Raw genomic sequence first — 20,027 nt, 5'->3', positions numbered from 1 at the left:
GACTAAAAACAGTTTCGTTTTTCAATCTAAAGCCTTTTTTTCCGCAGAGCCCCCCCTCTCTTTTTCCGTCATTCAGCAGGAAGGAAGTACGTCATATACGGAAGTGGCGCAGCCGCTGACTTTAGTTTGGATGAAGAATAAAACAAAACAAATTTGAGCAAAATTCAAATAAATAAAAATGTAATTAAGTTATAAAATAAAATCAATGAAATGACGGAAAAGTACAAGTAATTCAATATATTACAGTAAAATTTTACCGCAACAATTTGAATAATCTTTGTTTTGACAGGCGTGGAAAAAATAAGTCTTGTTTTAGAGTTAAGTTTTCATATATCTCATTTTGGAGCCCAATTGTATCATACAGCAAAAGAGTGGCTCTACTTCAACAAATCTTTACCTAAGTAAAAGTAAAAGTAAAAGTTGCCATCCAAGACATTATTCAGGTAAGAATTAAAAAGTTTAATAAAAAGATTACATAGGTGATCATTGAGACAATGATCACCTATGATCATTGTCTATACCACTACGTATAAATTCTTGTATTTTAAAGACTAAAATTAATTTTACTTTATTTTAAGAGCAGCAACAGTTCAAAATAATATAACCCAAATAAAAACTTCTCCTGATAGATTTGTTTTCCCAAAAGGTTACTCAGTAAAAGTTACTCCCAACTTCTGTTTATTTTTCATTATCTGTCTCATATTTTGAGAATCTAAGTAAGGAAGAATAAACCTTTAAAATTGTAATAAAATTAAATAAGAATAAAAGTTGATCAGACAAATCAAACGCTTGATTCAATTTAAAACAAATAAAACAAAATATGAGCAAACATGTTGCATTTCTAAGAATCTAAATACACATAATAGCACAACATAATTACATTAAAGAAGGTCACTTTTATTATTTGTAGATAAAATCAAACCCGTCTGAAAAATGCATTAAATTAACTTGAAAGCAAAGGTGCACTCGGCTATATTTTAAACATATTTCCATTGTAACATCTGATTAAACATAACTGGCCAAGAAAAACATAGTAGAAATTAAATAAATTATATTATTAAAATGAGTTGATTTTGTGTCGATATGTATTGATAATTGCCTCATTTTTGTTTAGCTTATAAGATAAGCAATCACATATTATTATTATAATATGAAATTATATAATATGAAAACAGAATGTTGTTCAATTTGACCTAAAACAGTAAATATGGCAGTTTTAAAAATGAGAAGAATCTAAAATCCCCCGTCAGTCGGCCTCTTTGATTCAGCTCTGCTGTTGCTTCATCTGAAAACATCAAACTGCAAAAAAACTGCGGTTAAACCAGATCTCGTTTGACAGCCTCTCTCATTTTACCATTTCTTTGAGTTCACCTCCCCTTATTGTATTAGGAATAGAATATTAATTATCTTTAAATGTGCAGGCTGAAAGCTATCTACACAGTAAAACTGACGCCTAAGTTTTACTTTGATTCGGCTGGCAGCAGATCTGTGAAAAACAAAAAAGGGGCTTGAATGCAGCGTCGCTAAGAGTTGTGAAAACAGGCAGGATGTGTGGTTATGTTCTTGTCCATAAAGCCTCTTGTGTTTCAGCCTCTTCTCATGCACTTTGTTGCATGATTGTAACCAGGGTTTTATCATGCAAAGCATAAGGAAGTGACAGATGATCCTATTGTTCAGGTTTTCTGCCTCCAAGGTGGAAAAGTTGCACGTGCACAGCGCCTTTAAATCGAAGAAGTGTCACAAGCTTCACATGGTAATCATGTGAAGCCTCACTATGTGAAGCCTCACCAAGGTTACCATGTGAAGCCTCATATGACTAGCAATAAGGAGAGTATCACTTCAGCTGACCAACGGATTGTAATGTGAGAAATTTGATTCACACGTTCAGCGCCACCCAGACTCAGAATGCATCTGAAACTGTTTTTTATAACCTTCAGAAAGTACAAATAGGACTAAACAGTTAAAATACAGCTTAAGGCTTGAAGTAAAAAGAGGTCAGAGTGTGTGTGACTGAGAATATCTTGGTTTGTCACTTCCTTTATTGTTTGGCGAGTGCTTGGTAAGGCTGTGTATCATGAACAGATCACCTAGAAACTCATTATAATAAACACTAAAATAACCTAAAAAGTCATTTATATTTCTAAAAGCCGTTTAATTGCAGAAAATGTTTAATTTTGCAACTATGAACCCAAAAGTATTTTCATGGTTCATTTTGAACTTCAGGTCACTGAAAGAGATAAACATGGCACACAGCAGCTTTTTGTTATTAATCATCGCTTTAATCCAACTCAAAGCTGCTCAAGAAAGTTGGCTGTTACATGTAAGAAAAGCAGAAAAAAAAGAGGATTTAAGTGATTTTGAATCTGGATTTGGTTTTTCATTCATAACCATGTTTACAGAAAAGAGTGAAAACATTTCAATCAATTCCAATTAAATTGATTTAATAAAGGACAGAACACTAAATAATGTGAGAAACAGAGCAAAAAATCTTCAAACCCAGTTTAATCTTTGTTATAAGGCAGTAAAAACAGAAATGGAATAATTACACCGAATTTCATAAACGTGAAAATGTATTTTACAAATGTGGCTTTGCTGATGTCAGGGTTGAATAGAGAGATTGGATTTCGACACAGCAGCTCACATATCAGAGAACAAGGGAAGAAGAAGAAGAAGAAGAGCAGCAGCAGCAGAGGATCACAACGATCCGGTTACAGAGTGTAGAGATGTTACCTGGTCCGACACGAATTCACTTCAGCTGCAACATTCAGATCTAAAGGCACCAGGTCCAGCCTGAATATTTAGTCTGCTGGATAAATATTTAGTTTGTAGGCCATATATTTAACTTGTGAACTAAATTCTTATCTTTCAACTATTTACTTTGTAGCTCAATATTTAGTTTTCTACCTGAATATGCAGTTTTTGGTCTAAATATTTAGGTTGCTAGCTAAATTTGCAGCTTCAACTCATTTAGTTTTGACCTCATTTTTTAAATTGTGGGCTGACTGTTTAGCTATCTAAATATTTAGTTAGATTTAGCTTTTTAGACAGAGATAATATTTGCTGAAATGAATTATTAACACTGACAGTTAAAATTCTGTTCTCTACTCAAACATAATGGTTGACCATAAATATATTCCATATTTCTTCAGTTTAAGGCTTGATTTAAAATGTTTAAACTCAGCTTCACTGCAGCAGAGAAGAAAGTCTGGTCCCTGTGGTGTAATGAATGAGTTCACTGGATGAACTGCAGCAATCTGCTTGCATGTAAAGACGTTTGTCCTCAGACTTCAGGAGCTAAAGTGGGAATCTAACGCAGTAGCAGGATTTGGTTGTATTTCTGCACTGTTTCTTTCAGTTCCTCTGAACGCACTCTGGGTTCGGTTGTAGTTTGCTGCTGCGGCTCAGCAGTGACTCATTGTTTTTTTTTGGTTACCTTCTATGTAGTGATCTACTTCCACATTTAACTGAATTATATGTCCTATTTCTATCCAGTTCTCCTTTTAACAGACTCTTTTGGAACATTGTTCTGAGGTGTCCTCTTTCTTCAGACTGTCTGCTTTTTTAGTCAATTGGCAATCCTTGCACCAAAGAAACCCAAAAACATAAATAAAAAACACACCATCTGCACAAGACTAGATGTGTGTTTCTGGAGGAACTGTAAGCGAATCGGGAATTTCTGCACAGCACCAAAGCTTTTTTCACACTGCAAAAACAAATTCTCACAATTATTTTGACGAGTTTCTGCTGAAAATATCTGCACTTTAAAAAAAAGAAGAACAAACTATCTGTAAAACCTTACATGAGTGGAACAAAAGAGTTGTAATCCCAGAATATCTACGAAAACATTAAGAAATCATTCACTAAATCAAGTTTTAAATGTCCTTTCACTTTCTTCACTTTCGTCTTGGAGACACCACATGTCAGCGAAATGTCCCTCAGTCTGACCTTTTTCTGCTGATTCTTCTGTTCCTTTCTACATTTTTGTAGGTTTGCTGATACAATCGAAGGTTTCTTAAATTGTTGAGAAATGTCCTGAGTTGCTCTCAAAACCACACGCAAAAACACAAAATGATACCAAGTATTTGTGATGTCATTCACGATGAAAATATCTTTGTACACTGGAAACAAGACAAATTTACTAATTAGATAGAGGAGCTTGTTTTAAATCTAGCAGATTATGTCACTTATGGGGAAATGTTTTATTGATCACTTGATGCCCGTCTTCCTGTTGAAAGAAGGGATTTAAATTCTTGCAGATATTTTGTTGCGTTTCACAGCTTATGACCCTTTAATGATGTTCAGATAAGATTTATTTTATGCACATCAGAACAAACAGCACAAAAATGTCTATATTAAATATCAAAGTTTCTACTGCCAGGAGTAAAACAAAATGTCAAAGTAAATACAGCTTTTGTGATTGCAGAGCGCTACTTCTCTTCTTTCTTCTTCTTCTGCGCTCACAGAGAAACTGCAGAAGTTCATCCTCTCATTCAGAGTCAATAACTGGGAGGACATTCACTCTACATTCACACACCTTTTCAGGCTTTTTTTACCTAAATTGTGCAAATGCAATAAATCTCCTCAGAGCTTTGCATAAAAAATAAAGCATCTAATCCCAAATAAAGTTCAGTCTGTGTTCTTGTTGTCCTTCGGTTTCAGGCTGGTTTGACAGTTAATCTGGAATAACCACATAATCTGAATTTGGAGCATCTGCAGTAAAACAGAGAAGTTCAATTAAAAAACAGAGAGTAAAAGAACACTGCAGGTAACCAAGACTAAACATTTCACGTACTTTCATAGTCATTATCCTCTTCAGGTAAAGGAGCAGCTCCTCTCTGCAATGAGTGTCCGCCCCATCCTCCACTCGATCCTCCACCCGATCCTCCTGCTGATCCTCCTGCTGATCCTCCACCCGATCCTCCTGCTGATCCTCCTGCTGATCCTCCACCCGATCCTCCACCCGATCCTCCACCCCATCTTCCACCCGATCCTCCACCCGATCCTCCTGCTGATCCTCCTGCTGATCCTCCACCCATCTTCCACCCCATCTTCCACACCATCCTCCACCCGATCCTCCTGCTGATCCTCCTGCTGATCCTCCTGCTGATCCTCCAGCTGATCCTCCAGCTGATCCTCCGCCCCATCCTCTGGCCGACGCTCCGGCCGAAGCTTCAGGTTGTGTTTCTGTTCTCCTCGGCGGCTGGATCAACATGGGCGTTTTTCTTTTCAACGCGTGGCGCAGATGAACGGCCAGTCCTTGGTCTTCCTCTTGTAATTACGGATTAAATCGCCCAGAGTCTTAAAATGTTTCCTGCAAACCTCCTGCTGTCTGTGGAGCGACACACACAGATACAGGCATGAAGAAGCTGAAGGTGCAGCAAATCGATAATCAATAACTCAATGTTTTCATCAGCAAGCAGAATGCAAAATGTGAAAAAATGTTTAAATGCATAATCCAACATGAAGCAACACGTAAACTCAATAGGTAAACTGTAAACCAAAATGTTAAAATAATAAATGGGAACAATAGAAAAAGAGGATTCATGTATGTAATATTTATATATTTAATTTTGTGATTATGGAAAAAATATCAGTATATATGGAAATAAACATTTCATACAAATTTAAAATCTAACAACAATGATATACAAAAAGATAAAATAATATTGATGAACAACATATTCATATTTTAAATTAAATGAGTCACGAAACAAAAATGAGTAAAAAACTGAAAACAATATGCAAAAAGATAAAATAATATTAACAAAAATATATTAAAATATTAAGTTTCAAATGTGTAACAATCACAACAAAGAAAATAACAAATAATAATATAACTAATATTAATTTAAAATTAAGTAGAAAAAATAGAAAAAATAAAATTGGAAAATAGAAAAAAATCAAACTGGGTGATTTGAAGATAAGAAATATTGAAAGCTACCAAAATCCTGTTATGGAATCAGTTACTGAGATTTGTCAAAAAATAAATAAACCCATCCATTTTTCCATGCGTCTACCTCATTTGACCTTTAACCTTAAGGTGGCACGTCGGGCACGTGGGCATCGTCGTGTTTTTATTCGCTCTGACATCATTCGGTGTGTGGAGGGAAAAAAACCTGAAATGTTTCCTCTGCTGTGGGGGAGAGTTTCCTTCATGGGGGTGAATTTCTTCCTTTGATGAAACCTAATATCTCCAATCTACTTTATTCATCTATTTGATGACAAATCTACCAGAAATTAAGACCCTTTTAAATAATTCTGTGCTAGAAGCTGAAATTTCTGTAAAAACTCAAATTCTCACCAAGTATTGTTAGTCTGGTTTTCAGACATTTGCAGAAGAAACTGTTTTTCACACATTCATTAAACCAGAATGAGTTCATGGAAAAGCTGTGGGTGAGTTGCCGTCAACCAAACGCATTATTTTATTAACTGATAATAATCAGTGTGAGAACAAACATCATTCGGTGCAAAAACAGGTTTTTGCATTTTGTTGCGGTGGAAAATGTAGTTGTGTGCTGAAACAATGACAAACAGCAAAACAACTGAAGGTGGTTGAACTTGAAAATGATGAAAAAGCAAATAAAGTCAACCAGAAAATGGTGAAATAATTTAAAGTTTATGAAGCTTATTTCAAACAAAGTGTCTAAATATTGGTTCAAGATCTGATAGATCATTACTCTTGAATTGTGAGTTGCTCTAACTTAGTAGGGGTGAGCAGATCAACCCAAAACGAAGATAATATCAATAATATTGAACTTTACTTGGAAACAATGCACAAACATTTGCTTTGTTTTTCTATTGGTTCTGTTTATTGTGTAAATAGGTAACTGAAGTACACATAAACTTTATCTAAATTCTGTTCAGATATTTAACAATTAAAAGGGGAAAAAACAAAACACAAAGATGTTGATGATATACTAAAATAATACATATCGGTATCGGTATTGGTGATACTTGCCTGGTATTTACTTAGTATCGGATCACTACCAAAATATGACATAAAGTACACCTCTATGACTTAATAACCTAAACCAAATGATTATTTCACAAACTGTCCTCACCTAGTTGAACAAGCACACAGTTCAGTTTTATTGTCACTGACATTATCAAGTCTAAACTTATTAAACACGACTCTGAATTCTGCTCAGAAAATCTCATTTCAACAGATCTTAAAAAAGGAAACCCTACAATCACTAAAATCTGTCAATTTTTTCAATTGTTTTCTAAAGAAGGACTTTGCGCTCACTGCTTTCTTCAGAGGTTTTTGTGTCGTTTCCTGAGGTGGCACTTGGTGCAGCGCCCCCACAGGTGAGGAGGGGAACAGGCTTTTCAATGAGTTTAGCTGAAAATGCAACAAATGTTGCAGTTTTGTTCCCCAATCGAACTGAGTCTAAAGTAACTAAATTGATCAGTTAATAATCAGGAATAAATAAGCATGTAATGTGGCACAGGAATAGAGACGGAGGCAGCAGCTAATCAGAGACGCCACATGTTGAAAACGTAAAAGCGTTTTTGTTTTTTACCAGCAGGGTGTAGTTTCCGTTGTGCGCCTGGAGGATTCTGTAGGTATAAACCACCTTCTGTTTGCTGCAAAGAGAAAACAAGACATCTGTTAGTGAGGAAGTAGTTTAGAGGAAGTATTGCAGAAAACCACTTTTCATGTTTAGAGATGAAACAACATTACCGTTTTATCAGCAATGATTCTGCTTTTAAAACTGTGAAGACTAAAATTATCCACCATGTCTGAAACAACATTACTCACCTCTCTAGTGTCTCTGTATGGGCTTTTATTATATCGTTTATTATTCATCGTGATAAATCTATTTCCAATTAATCATGTTTAAACTATCTGTCGGGATTATTTGATTATTTTTAATCCACTGCTGGTTCAATAAAGGGGTATGACTAAAGGTCGCTAAATTTGATTGAATGCTATACAGAGACCAAGAAGAAGGAATTCATTTTTCTTCTCATCCCCTTTTTTCGTGACAAATTATTGTTATAAAATGTTGCACTTATATCCACCATCCCTAGATCCAACTTCACTTGAGTTTCTGCACACAAACAAGAATGACATTGTAAACATAAATATATAAAAAGGGAGATAAAATAAGCTAGCAATGACCTGAAGGTAAAATTGTAAACAGTTTAAGTCCAGCATGTGTGGGGTGTGCAGAGATGTTAGCTGCCCCTTTCCTGACCTTTAACCAGAGAACCAGCAGTGATGCACAGTAGAGACAGAGTCGATTGACTGAGCAACCTTTGACCCCTCCGGCAGTAGAGGAGCTGAACAGTGAATTGTTCCGATTTAACCATCTGGCCAAGGCGTCTGCATGAGTTTTGGTGCATTAGGTGCGTTTTACTTTGCGTGAAAACACACTTGCGAGCACGTTTTGGAACAAGATGAATGCAAAACTCGACCACAACTAAACCTCAACCTGACCCCATCAAAGTGTGGAGCAAGACGACGAAGAGCTGGGGTTTCTAAAAATAAAAGGAACAAAGAAACCAACCGCTTCCCCGACGGCAGCCAGCCATGCAAAGCAACTTCACTCACAAAACACAGACAGTCTGACTGGTTCCACTCAGTTTCCATTCAATGAGCAACCAAATTCAAGAGCCCAAATGACATTTATTTAACATTCAGCTGTGTGCTGAAAACGAGAAGATAAACACTACAAAAACACAACATCTTACTGAGTATTTTGGTCTAGTTTCTAGTATAAATATCTTAGTACATTTGAAGTAAAATAAAACTGACTTAAAGTCACGTTGCGGCAAGATATCGGAGCTTGTTTTAAGTCAATAATTCCTTGATCTTGGTTAAAAAATGACTAGTTCCACTGGCAGATTATTTCTCCTGTATTCAGTAAAATAATCTACCAGTGGAACCAGTAAGTTCTCATCAATATTAAGAAATTATTTACATAAAACAAGCTACATGTGAATAGTTAGCTTTATCTTATTTCCAGTTTACTGAGATATTTGCACTAAAACTAATCTAATCACAGTCAGTATGTACTTCTGAGAGCATTTCAGTTTCAGTGATTTTAGGAAGGCGCTGCAGGTTGGAGCAGCTCTGTTGGCTCTGATTGGTTTTGTTTATCATTTTTTGTTTGTTTGTTTGTTTGGAGGATTATGGGTTTGAATGCTGGGCAGCTGAATAGATTTTCCCTCTCATTTTCTTATTTAGGACAGTTCCTATGATGCGTAGCCATGGTTACAACGTGTTGTTTTTACAGCTGGTTGTAGGTTGTTAGCATCATGAATGCTCAAATAGTACCTGACCTTTGACCCCAAATCCCAGAAGAGTTGAAAGTGAGGACATGGGGGAGGAAGTTCACACCGTCTATTCCATCGATCATAGTGACGTCTCTCTGCTTTCCAACCAAAAGTCCAGAGAGAGATTTAAAGAGGAGGAGCAAAAGCAAAGGAGGCGGATCAGCAGAGTTAGCGAGCAGCTGAACATGTTGCTGTGGGATATTATCTCTGCAGGGCTGATATTGCACTGTTAGAATGTCATAACAGTCATACAGCAATGGCCTTCAGTCAGAAGCCTATTCAGAAACACTGCAAGACTGACTGCTACTGGAGCATCACAGAATCTCTTATTTAGAGATACTAGGATTATTTAAGTCAAGACAGCATTTCATCTTGATTTGTATTGAATTGAACTGAATTGAAAATGAAATAAATGAAATAAACATAACGATTATATTTTATTGAGACTAATTAATGCAGGTCATCAGGTGATTTGGTTCCAGCGGCACGTTTTTATAGATCTAGCTTGTCCAGAGATAAATATGGCTCTTAATCAGAAGAATCACACCTGGAATAAAAACTCTCAGGTTTCTTATCTGCTGTGTTCCTGCTGTCGGTGGATCATGTTAATCATTATTTGGCTGCTGGTTCGATGGTCAGGCAGCTGACAGAGCTCCACCAACAGGGTTGGTGGAGCTCTGTGGTGTCCCTCAGGGCTCAGTTTTCGGCCCAGTGATTACATCATTTTATTTGATTCTCCCATTTAGGCTCAACATGTACCTCAGACATGAATAGAGTTCCTGAACACCCACACTTAATTCATGTGAACGTCAGATTTATTTGGGGATTTTAACTTCTGTTTTTATTTAATCTGGGGATTTAGTGGCCTTACAGTAAGCAAGCATGGTTTCTAAAAATAATTTGAATTTGATTGGATCAAAGTCTGTGGGGAGACGTTTGTAAAGTTACACAGCAGAAAAACTAACAGCAATAATAAATGTCACAGTTTCAAGCAAAAATATTTAGACAGCAACATATTCAGTTTGCAAACTAAATATTTAGCTCTAAACTATTAGTTAGTAAGTAAAAGATTCAGTTCCATTGTAAATATTTAGTAAGCAAACTAAATATCTAGTTTATCGATTGATTATTTAGTTAGAAGCCAAATATTTAGCTACAAACTAAACATTCAATCAGCAAGCTAACTCTTAACTTTACAAACTAAATAATTAGTTAGTTTGTAAGCTAAATATTTAATTCACAAGCTAAGTTTTACTTTTGTAAACTTAGTGGCAGTAAATGTGGTTTAAATGTTTGAAAGACTCGCCTCGTCTCCTGCATCTTTTTGCGTTTGTGGCCATAAAACTTGACTTTCTGTTAATTTGACTAAGGCGGATTAAATACCTACACCAGATTAACACTTTTCTTAAATTATATTCTGTTTGTGATTATTAAACACAAAAATAACTGAAACATATTAATCATTTAATTAGTCACGGCTGTTTCTTGCCTTTTGATAGTTATGAAAATGCAAATCCATTTAATCCTCATGTTTTGTCTGATTTCACCATAAAATGTGTCAGAAAACCCTCAGAGCTCCACTGTGTGGTTATGGCCATTGAACTGCCACAACCGGTTCCTGTCAACAGATCGCTTCAAGATGCCCTAATTAACTGCAGCTCTGGGCACCTTCAGAAGCTGAAAACCAAGAGAAATAATTCGTTTCTTATGTGAACTCATCATCTGGAGGATCTGTGTGATTTCAGTTCAGATGTTTCAGTTGGTCCAGTTATCAACTTCAGTTCATCAGTAAAATTTGTTGAGTTTCTTTCCAGGAAAAACCAGCAGGTTTGTTGCAGCTCATTAATGCGTAACATTCACAAACTTCCTTCTCTAATTTTTGTTCCTTTTACTTCATACGGATATTATTTCTATTTTTCTTTCCACTTCAGCAGCACAAATTAATCTGCATGTACCACATGAAACATTCAAAACCTGCAAGCAGCTGCAATAACCTGAGTTACTGTGAGGTCACTCAATCCGAGCATTAAAAACACTAAATGTCCTGCAGCAGATTGATTCCTGGGGTTTTAGACACCAAATGAGATTCATTTCTCTATGTTGGTCGTGCATTTCCTTCTTCTCTTCATCCAGGCTTTTATTTCTTTACCAGCTGAGACTGACTGCAACATTCAGCAGAAAAGCTTTTTGCATTTCTGCAGTTGCAAGTCCCTAACTTCAAAGGCCAAAGGAAGAGAAGTCTCATACGTCTCTTTTTTAAGGTTCTTTGTCACCAGTGGCCTTTATTTTACAGAGAAATGGGAAAACCTGCTGGAAAGGTCACAAGCTTGACCTTGCGCAAAGAGTAATTTAACGTCGTCTGTTCAAACATTACAGTAAAATTCACTCAAAGAAACTTCTTTAAACCGTGTAAACAAGTTATTTAGGGTTCCATCTTTATATTTCTGTGCAAATTTTGACATTTTTGTACAATTTGCTTCATTTTTGGCTTCATTTTGCCGAAAACCGTCTCAAACGGTTCGGAGCCGGAAATTATTTAACTCAAAACACAGAAACATTTCTTTTTATCGGTGAAATAATCTACCAGTGGAACTAGAACATTTTCATCAACATTAAGGAATTATTGGCATAAAACAAGATCCGATTTCTTGCAAAAATTTAATGTAAAAGTTTTGCAGCTAACTCTTAATCCATCAGAAGACAATCGTTTTTCACAATCGTGATTATTTTCAGAGCCAAAAACAGCGCAAATATTTACATTTTTTACTGATTTATCAGCTGCAAAAACACAAAATCCTATCAAGTATTTTTGTTGTTTCTAGTGTAAATAAGTTAGAATGCTTGAAATAAGACAAAACTAACTTACAAGTAACTTTTCAGCAAAATATAAAAGCCTGTTTTAAGTAAATAAGAAGTAATTCCACTGGCAGATTATTTCACTTATTATTGAGGGAAAATGAAATAACCTGCTAGAGGAACTAGGACTGTTTTCATCAATATTAAGAAATTATTGGCATAAAACAAGCTTCCATGTATTAGTTTGTCTTATCCCAGTGCACTCAGATATCTGCACTAGAAAGCAGACGGAAACACTTGGTTTCTGTTTCAGTCTAAGCTACACATCACAGTTTTCATACTAAAGACCGATACGTTAAATATTATCATGAATAATAATTCATCACAGACGCTGTACAGGCTGGTTAACCTCTACATCACAACTTTAGTGGAAATAAACACATTAGTTTGCGTTTGAACAGAACCGGCTGCAGTACAGAGGATGGTGAGGGGACGCTCCGTCTGCACTGTAAAAACACAAAACTTATAAGTTTTTGTTGCCTCGTCTCTGGTGAAAATACTCAGCACACTTAAATAAGACAAAATAAACTTAGAAGTAACTATTCAGCAAGAAGAAGGACCTAGTTGGAAGTGAATAATTTCTCACCATTCCTGAAAAAGTTCTAGTTCCACTGGCAGAAAAACATTTTTCCCAGGTTGTAAGTCAAACAAGTACTTGTTTAATCAATATTAAGGAATTGAAAGGTTACCTATTGACCTTTCAATTAAGGTTAATTAAGTGAAGAAAGATAATTGCATCATAAACTAAACCAAAACGCTCAATAAAATGTTTGTTTGTTTTTTGCAGTGTGTTTCAGATCTGCTTTGTTGAATCTGAAACAAAGATCAGATGCTTTGATCAGCAGCTGATCAAAGCATCTGATTTGTTGACCTGATTCTGATTAATCAGAGCTGATGTGTTGCTGAGTTTTACTCACTAGACGCAGAGACACAGCGCTCCCTGGATGGACTCGCTCTCTCGGATCAGGTACGCTCCGTCCTTGTTCTTCCTCCCCAGAACCTCCTCACACTCCCTCTTGGTCATCGGGCCGTGGTAACAATCCGGCAGAGCCGCTGCCATGGCGAACGGGGGCCCCGGGCCGACAGGCCGACATCCACCTGCACAGCGCAGGAGCTTCTGCTTTCACAAACAGCCCTGAAAACGGTCAGAACCACGACCCGGTTAAAGCCAGAACAGCTCCAGAACAGAGCCGGCCCGGTCAGCTCTCGATGCCTGGAGGTGCAGAGCAGAACTCTCACTGAGAGGGCATCAGGAAACCAAAGCGTTTTCTCACAGTTTCACAGGAAGTTAGATGTCACAATGAACACTTAAATGGAAACTAAAAGATGTGCAGATAACAGCGAAGCTTACAGGCAGAACTGTCCTGAACCAATCAGAAGCTGTCAGAAACAATTATTGTATGAAAATGAACAACTAAGTTTTATAAAAAGAAGCAACTTCACACGCATTGTGTTGTGTCATCTGTGAAAGAATGATTCATATCAGTTCAGTTCAGGTCATTTAGATTCAGTTCAATTCAAGATTTAGGTAAGTTTAATTCAATTCAGGTCAATTTTTGCAGTTTGGTTCATTTCTGGGGGGTTTTCTCGAAAACTATTCACCTTGCTGTTCTAAACTACATGCCCTATGGGTACAGCCGGCCCAAAGCAATGAAAGTTCAACAGCTTTTTAACCGTTTAACTTTAAAAGGAATAAAAAGGAAAACTTTTTATTTTCTTAGCCTAGCATATGCTTTTATAACATATGCGAAGATAATTTAAGATAATAGCAGTCAGGCTTGATAGTTTCAGTCACAGTCAAAAGCTCCCATTTATTCACATTCAGACCTATAACAGCAAGTTAAAATTAATCTAATCATCTAATTATTGATCCAAATAACAAGATGCAGCAGGCCAATAAAATGCACAAGTAAAGAGTGGGGCGCCCTCTTCTGGTTGGTGACCCCTTGGAGGAAAACCGTGTTGTCTCCAGTCAGAGTGAAGAGTTAAGTCAGTTTTAGACCATGTTGACACTTTTGATTCCAATTAAACTGGAATCCACTTTGTGTGTGAAATAGTTTGGTTATAAAATACAGAATGTAAATTTACACATATTCCACACAAAAAAAACATGTTTCATGTATGTTTGTCATTTTAGAAAGTCTTATGTTTTTACATGAAACTGAAAAAAAATAGTTTCCTTTGCATTTCCTTCAGTAATTTGGAACAATTGAGTTTTGCTGAACTTTGCAGGTTTGCTTTTTATTTTTTGTTGTATTTCCCCTGATTTCATTGTAAGGTATAATAAAATGTTTTATGAAGTTGGCGTGTCATTTACTGAGAAACTAACCCCTAAATAAGAACAAAAAATATCTAAACGTTTAACGCACTAAAGGTTTACAGTAGAATAAAGTAAACAGTAATTGCCTTAACTTCTTCTTGTGACCTGAAGAGGGCGCCCGCGGCGCCTCCTCTGGTTGCTAAGCGACAGCTCGCGGTCTCCATCCCGTGTCGCGTGCGGGGCAAACGTCGCAAACTCATAACGGTTGCGAAAACTTTACTGAAAAACGATTTAATTTAAGTGTAATGTAACATAACTGGTTTTTAATCATGGTTAACTCTGTGTTGAAACAGACATATTTGCCAGTAGTCTGAGGGATGATGATCGGCGTTTCTAACAAGGTTGGAGTTGAAAGAGGAACAGGTCGCTACATTTAGCCATTAGCGGGATTTTACCGTGATTAACTGAAGGCGAAGCTCGGTTCTACTGCCTCTGTTGCCTCTGTTGGTGTGTGCAGGTGGAGAAGTGAGACAGGGCGGGGCTGTCGGCATCCTGGAGGCGGCGTTAACGGTCCTGTCGGTGCTGCTCATCCTCCTCACCTTCCCCTTCTCAGCGTGGAGCTGCGTTCAGGTAAAGCTAACGGAGTAAAGATGGCTTCCCACTGGCTGGGCCAACTTCTGTTCGCTTCAGTTACAATATTAAACACTTAAATGGTCAAACATCAACTGGATCATTTGCAACAATTTATTTAAACATAACTTATATAATTAAGCAGAAAAATCTCACTGTTTGGACAGACCCAAGCATGAACAGAATTATTCTGTGGTGAGTCTCATAAAATAGATCTAGTTTTGTTTTAACCTTCACATTATTTTAAAATTATGGGAAAAGTTTTTAGACTTTGTTTTTGATTTTCCACTACAATATATGATGCCTAGACTGGATTATTTTACAGTAAAGACATATTCTCTTAAATCAAGAGATTAGCGTGAATTTTATTCAATTTATAAAGGGCGATAACTGGATGTTTTTAAGGTTTTTAATCTGATTTATTTCAAAATCTTGCTGCATAGTACAGTTACTACCAACTGCACCATCATGCAGCCAACAAGACTTTTGTTTTGAATCATTTTTAAGCGTCAGTAGAGTACAACTGATCAAATTCAGATCAGATGCCAAATTTATTTTATTTTTTACTCATTCTTAGATAAATCTCCACACTTGTCATAATTTGAGCCCATTTTCAAAGTGTTTTCATATCTTTTCTGAATCAGTGTTTTAACTGATGCAATGTGATGTGTGTGTCTGTGCTGCAGGTTGTCCAGGAGTATGAGAGAGCTGTCATCTTTAGACTGGGCCGGGTTGTTAAAGGATCAGCTAAAGGACCTGGTATCTTTTTCTGTTAAACTCAGACTGCAGTCGTTTTGTTTTTAATTATTATACCAATGAATGCATTTATCACTCGTATGATTCTGACATTTTAAGACACTGAACAGGAAAGCTCTTCTCTGAGGCTGTAAAATATATTTTTATTCTGACTCCTGCTGTAATATTGTGAGTGTTGTTGGTTTGTTCCTGCAGGTTTAGTCTGGTTCATTCCCTGGTTGGATGTCATTCAGAAGGTTGACCTTCGAATTCTCTCCATTTACATCTACCCACAACAGGTCTCTGCTAATTACACAGTTTACTACTGCATTTATTTACGGTTACATGTAAAATGTGTTTATGTTTTTGTCAAATAGATTATAAATGCAGATAAAGCTTTTTATTTAATCTTTTCATCATTTCCTCAGTATTTCTGCTACATTTTTGTTTAGCATACAACAAAATACAAACTATATTTGCACTGAAAATTTTAGAAAAACTGCAACATGTCTTATATGAATTAAACCTCCTACATATTTGGAGGCTGTATATGTAGGATATATATGTTTGTTTTTCAATAAAAGAAGAATGAATTATTGGTCAGGGAGGAGTGCATTTCTGCCAAAACATTTTCATAAAAATATGTGGAATTTAAGTTTACATTTTCATACATTTGCCAGGAAATGTACAGTTTTCCACAATTAAAAACAAAAATTTATAGTATTAACTAGCATATTCTCTGACATTATGTGGCATTTTATATTAAAAAATATTTCTGTGTCCTGCCGGAGGCTTCATGATGAGTCTGGACCTTGAAAATGTTCTGGTCCAGGAACATTTTGGATCCAGGAAATGATTCCAGATGTACCATTTCCATTGTGGAAAAGATCCAGATAGGCGTCTCCATCATTTACCATCTCATTCTGAGGACTTGTGCCACTTTTTCTTGCAAATGTCTGACTTTATAATGTCAGAAAATATATTTATAATCTAAATATTGTTTAAAATTTTCACATCAGCAAATTTGGAAATATGTTAAATGAATCTCAACATTTTGGTGGAGATTTACTTTTCCATTTCTTGTTTTTCTTGTTCTTCACTGCTTGTGACAGTCTGTGGTCAAACCTGAAGGTGATTTCAGACGTTTCCTCCTTCCTGCAGGTTCTAACAGCAGACAGCGTCCCGTTACTGGTGGACGCCGTGGTGTTTTACCGCGTGGTGGATCCCACCCTCTGGTTCACCCAGGTGCAGAATGGCTATGATGCCACATACTGGCTGGTCCAGGCGACCCTCAGGGCGGTGCTGGGCGCTCAAGCTGACAGACCTGCTGACGCAGCGGCCTACCATAGCCATGAGAATGGAGGTCAGACACAGGCAAGCTGCCACGGTTTATCTCTATATCAGGGTTACAAATGATTTTACTGCTTCACGTCCTGCAGGAGGTGCTGCAGCCCGGCTCCAGGCCGTGGGGCGTTCAGGTCCAGCGAGTGGAGCTCAGAAATCTGAAGCTTCCCAAGCTTCTGCGGCGCTCCCTGGGCTCAGAGGCCGAGGCTGTGAGGACGGCCCGGGCGATGGTACTGCTGCAGTAACACGGCCACCAGACACCACCTGCCCTGTTCACCACGATATTCACTGTTACCTGAAAGCTGCAGCATGAAATTTGTTCAAACTGTCACCATGTCATGACAGTTCATTTTGAAATCTGTGAAAAAATTAGTCTCCCACCTCCCTGAACGACTGAAGAAATGCAAAAAACAACCAATCAGATTGATATGCCAGCTTAAAGTTACAGGAAAACTGTTTATCTATCATTAGCATAGCAACGGTTATGCTAACTAGCCTCTGCTAGCTTCAGCGTAGCGCAGAGCAAGGAGGAGAAAGGACATGAGCAGCGCCACACAGAACCTGTGGCTTTGACCTGCTGCCCAATTCAAAGAAAAACAGAAAAATAATGACCATTTTTTGGGTCATTATTTGTTTTGTTGTTTGCCAGATTTTTGCCGTTCATGATTCGTGGTCATGGGCAAACAAAATCATTTCAAGGCTCATGGATGGCCCACAAATTTGTTCATCAAAAAACAAATTTAATAAACTAAAACAAAAAAGTAACAAGAAACAGACTCCTGTTATCTCTACATCAGTTTCTGATGTAGAAACAACAAAAATCTTTCAGTTTCTGTTGTTTTTGTTTTTCTGAGTGGAAGGAAATGTTTTTATTCCTCATTAATGTCAGTAACTAAAGGGAACAATGAAAATTTTATACTAAAAAATGAACTCATTCACATTTTAACACAAATGTCTGATATGTGTGGAGTTGTTGTTGTGTGCTAAAAGTTGGATGATTTGTCATGTTTGTGCTGGTTTTGAAGTGCCTCTGTGTTTCAGATGCTGGTGGCTGAAGGGAAGTGAAGGCGTCTCGTACTTTAAGGGAGGCGGCGTCCCACCTGTCGCCTGAAGTTCTGCGCCTCAGATACCTGCAGACGCTGGCGTCTGTGGACAGCAGCGCCTCCGTCGTGGTCTGGATCCTCCCCACAGAGATCCTCCGGTTAAAAACTCAAACTCATCAAACCGTGACGCAGCAGGTACCGCCGAGTTATCCCACCCAGAAAGAGAAGAGTTGCTGCAAGCAGAACCAAACAAATCTGAGCTCTGAGTCCGTCAATCTGTTTGTTAAATTATCACATTTCCATATTTAATAAAACCAAAGTGTTTGCAAATTATTCCATGGATGCTTCTGTGTTCCTTTATTCTAAAAGGTAAAAAGTGTTTTACTTCACCTGTGTTTTTTTTTCCAGTGGAAACTTTAAATTTTTTAGTTGAAAGAGTAAAAACTTTGATTTTTACAAACCATTAAAGGTTATAAATAATCTCAGCAGTTTTAGTTTAGACTCAAACGTCCAGCAAGTTTTATTCTGGGAAACTTCACCAATAAATCCTTTAATTAAATCAGTTAAAGGAGTTTAACTGATTTAATTAAACTCATTTCGATTAAAGAGATTGTCACCATGACAACAGAATGAGAAGAACGTTCACAACAAAACATTAGGAGAATCAGTTATCCGTCTGTCCGTCTGTCTCTCCATCTTGTCCTTCGTTTATTTTCCCGTTCCTCATTAGAATCAGGAACTGGAAGCGTGTGAAGAACTGAACCCAGAGAAGTTCTTCGGTTTTCCAGCATCTTTCTCCATCTGCTCCTCTGGGATCCTAAATGTTTGACAGGATAAATTGTCTGGATCTCCTCCCAGAGTGGCGACCCCAGGTAACCTCCACCAGCAGCCATCTGGCAGCATCCTGACCAGCTGACCAAACCACCTCACCTCCACAGGTTTGTCACCTGTCCGGTTGGAGCCGGTCTCCTAAATCTGGATGTTTCAATCAGGAAAGCAGAGACCAAACACAAGCTGAGGGAGTTCAGAGTCTGATCTATGATCTCATCAGGAAATCTACTTTGACCTGAAAGCAGGGAGGTCAGGTGACAGGTGAGGGAGTGTGGCTTAGAAAGGTAAGCTCTTTAGGTGATCTGAACACTGTGGCCTAACAGTGACCTTTAACCTGGACAGCCAGAAGCGCTGACGTCAGGATGCAGAAATTTCTCTAGAACCAGCAACAATCATTTCACTGCAAAATACAAAATCTTACCCAGTAACTTTAGTTTACTTTCTAATATCTTATTACGCTTGAAATAAGTAACTTACAGGTAACATTTCATCAGACATGGAGGCTTGTTTTTAGTCAGTAACTCCTTAATAAAAGTCACTTGTGACATAGTTGAGTTTCAAGCACACTAAGATGTTTCACTTGAAATTAGGCTAAAATTTCTTGGTGATATTTTGTGTTTTGCAGTGTAATGTATAATAATACTTTCATCTGGTCAAAATATTAAAATGATGTTTTGTGGTATTTTAGTCCAGTTTTACAGACAGATTTAGTTCCTTTCTTTTCAAACTGAGATGAACAAAAGTAGATAAATATAATTCTCTAAAGACGGGATTATTATCAAACCCCCAGCATAAAATTAAGTCTTAAATTGCCTCAATAATTCATGGCACCAGTAAATAGATGAAGAAGTCATTTTTGGAACATATTCAATAAAAATGATGATGAAATGAGACTGAATGTGAAGTTGGTGACAGAAACCTCTCTGCTGTCGCTCAGGCTCGCTTCCATTTGGGTCCAGCTCTGATTGCACGGTTGCAGCGATCGCTGTTGCATCACTGCAGCCTCGGCTCTCTGCACATGCTAAATTACATGTGTTTATGCTGGA

The 20,027-nt window shown here is 37.3% G+C and overlaps 3 protein-coding genes across 3 annotated transcripts; 1 reads left to right on the top strand and 2 right to left on the bottom strand.

Moving 5' to 3' along the window:
• Positions 1-4,274: 4,274 nt before the first annotated feature.
• Positions 4,275-5,287, bottom strand: LOC129378981 (POU domain, class 3, transcription factor 2-like). Its single transcript, XM_055059492.1, has 2 exons — positions 4,793-5,287; positions 4,275-4,710 (listed from the first exon to the last, which is right to left on the bottom strand). Exons 1-2 carry the CDS (start codon positions 5,210-5,212, stop codon positions 4,627-4,629), a joined length of 504 nt encoding a protein of 167 aa, XP_054915467.1. The 5' UTR covers positions 5,213-5,287; the 3' UTR covers positions 4,275-4,626.
• Positions 5,274-14,936, bottom strand: LOC129378982 (SH2 domain-containing protein 1B2-like). Its single transcript, XM_055059493.1, has 4 exons — positions 14,854-14,936; positions 13,056-13,273; positions 7,524-7,587; positions 5,274-5,329 (listed from the first exon to the last, which is right to left on the bottom strand). Exons 2-4 carry the CDS (start codon positions 13,196-13,198, stop codon positions 5,300-5,302), a joined length of 237 nt encoding a protein of 78 aa, XP_054915468.1. The 5' UTR covers positions 13,199-13,273; positions 14,854-14,936; the 3' UTR covers positions 5,274-5,299.
• On the top strand, positions 14,612-18,470 carry LOC129378983 (stomatin-like). Its single transcript, XM_055059494.1, is given in 8 exon segments — positions 14,612-14,821; positions 14,916-15,028; positions 15,715-15,787; positions 15,980-16,062; positions 16,925-17,076; positions 17,078-17,126; positions 17,203-17,348; positions 18,165-18,470. Coding segments are annotated over 8 exon segments (957 nt in total). The 5' UTR covers positions 14,612-14,775; the 3' UTR covers positions 18,460-18,470.
• The last annotated feature ends 1,557 nt before the right edge of the window (positions 18,471-20,027 follow it).

The sequence above is a fragment of the Poeciliopsis prolifica genome, unplaced genomic scaffold (assembly GCF_027474105.1).
Source record: "Poeciliopsis prolifica strain line A6 unplaced genomic scaffold, Auburn_PproV2 SCAFFOLD054, whole genome shotgun sequence".
Taxonomy (NCBI): Eukaryota; Metazoa; Chordata; class Actinopteri; order Cyprinodontiformes; family Poeciliidae; genus Poeciliopsis; species Poeciliopsis prolifica.
The sequence above is the reverse complement of the archived record's forward strand: the minus strand, read 5'-3'. Positions and strand labels throughout refer to the sequence as shown.

Excerpts from the sequence above, each read along its gene's own strand:
- LOC129378981 (XM_055059492.1), bottom strand. The coding sequence starts at position 5,212 with ATGTTGATCCAGCCGCCGAGGAGAACAGAAACACAACCTGAAGCTTCG. Across the intron at positions 4,711-4,792 it reads AGAGGATAATGACTATGAAA|ATGCTCCAAATTCAGATTAT; the intron begins GTACGTGAAATG and ends GTTTTACTGCAG.
- LOC129378982 (XM_055059493.1), bottom strand. The coding sequence starts at position 13,198 with ATGGCAGCGGCTCTGCCGGATTGTTACCACGGCCCGATGACCAAGAGG. Across the intron at positions 7,588-13,055 it reads GCGCTGTGTCTCTGCGTCTA|CAAACAGAAGGTGGTTTATA; the intron begins GTGAGTAAAACT and ends TTCTCTTTGCAG. Across the intron at positions 5,330-7,523 it reads ACGGAAACTACACCCTGCTG|ACAGCAGGAGGTTTGCAGGA; the intron begins GTAAAAAACAAA and ends GTCGCTCCACAG.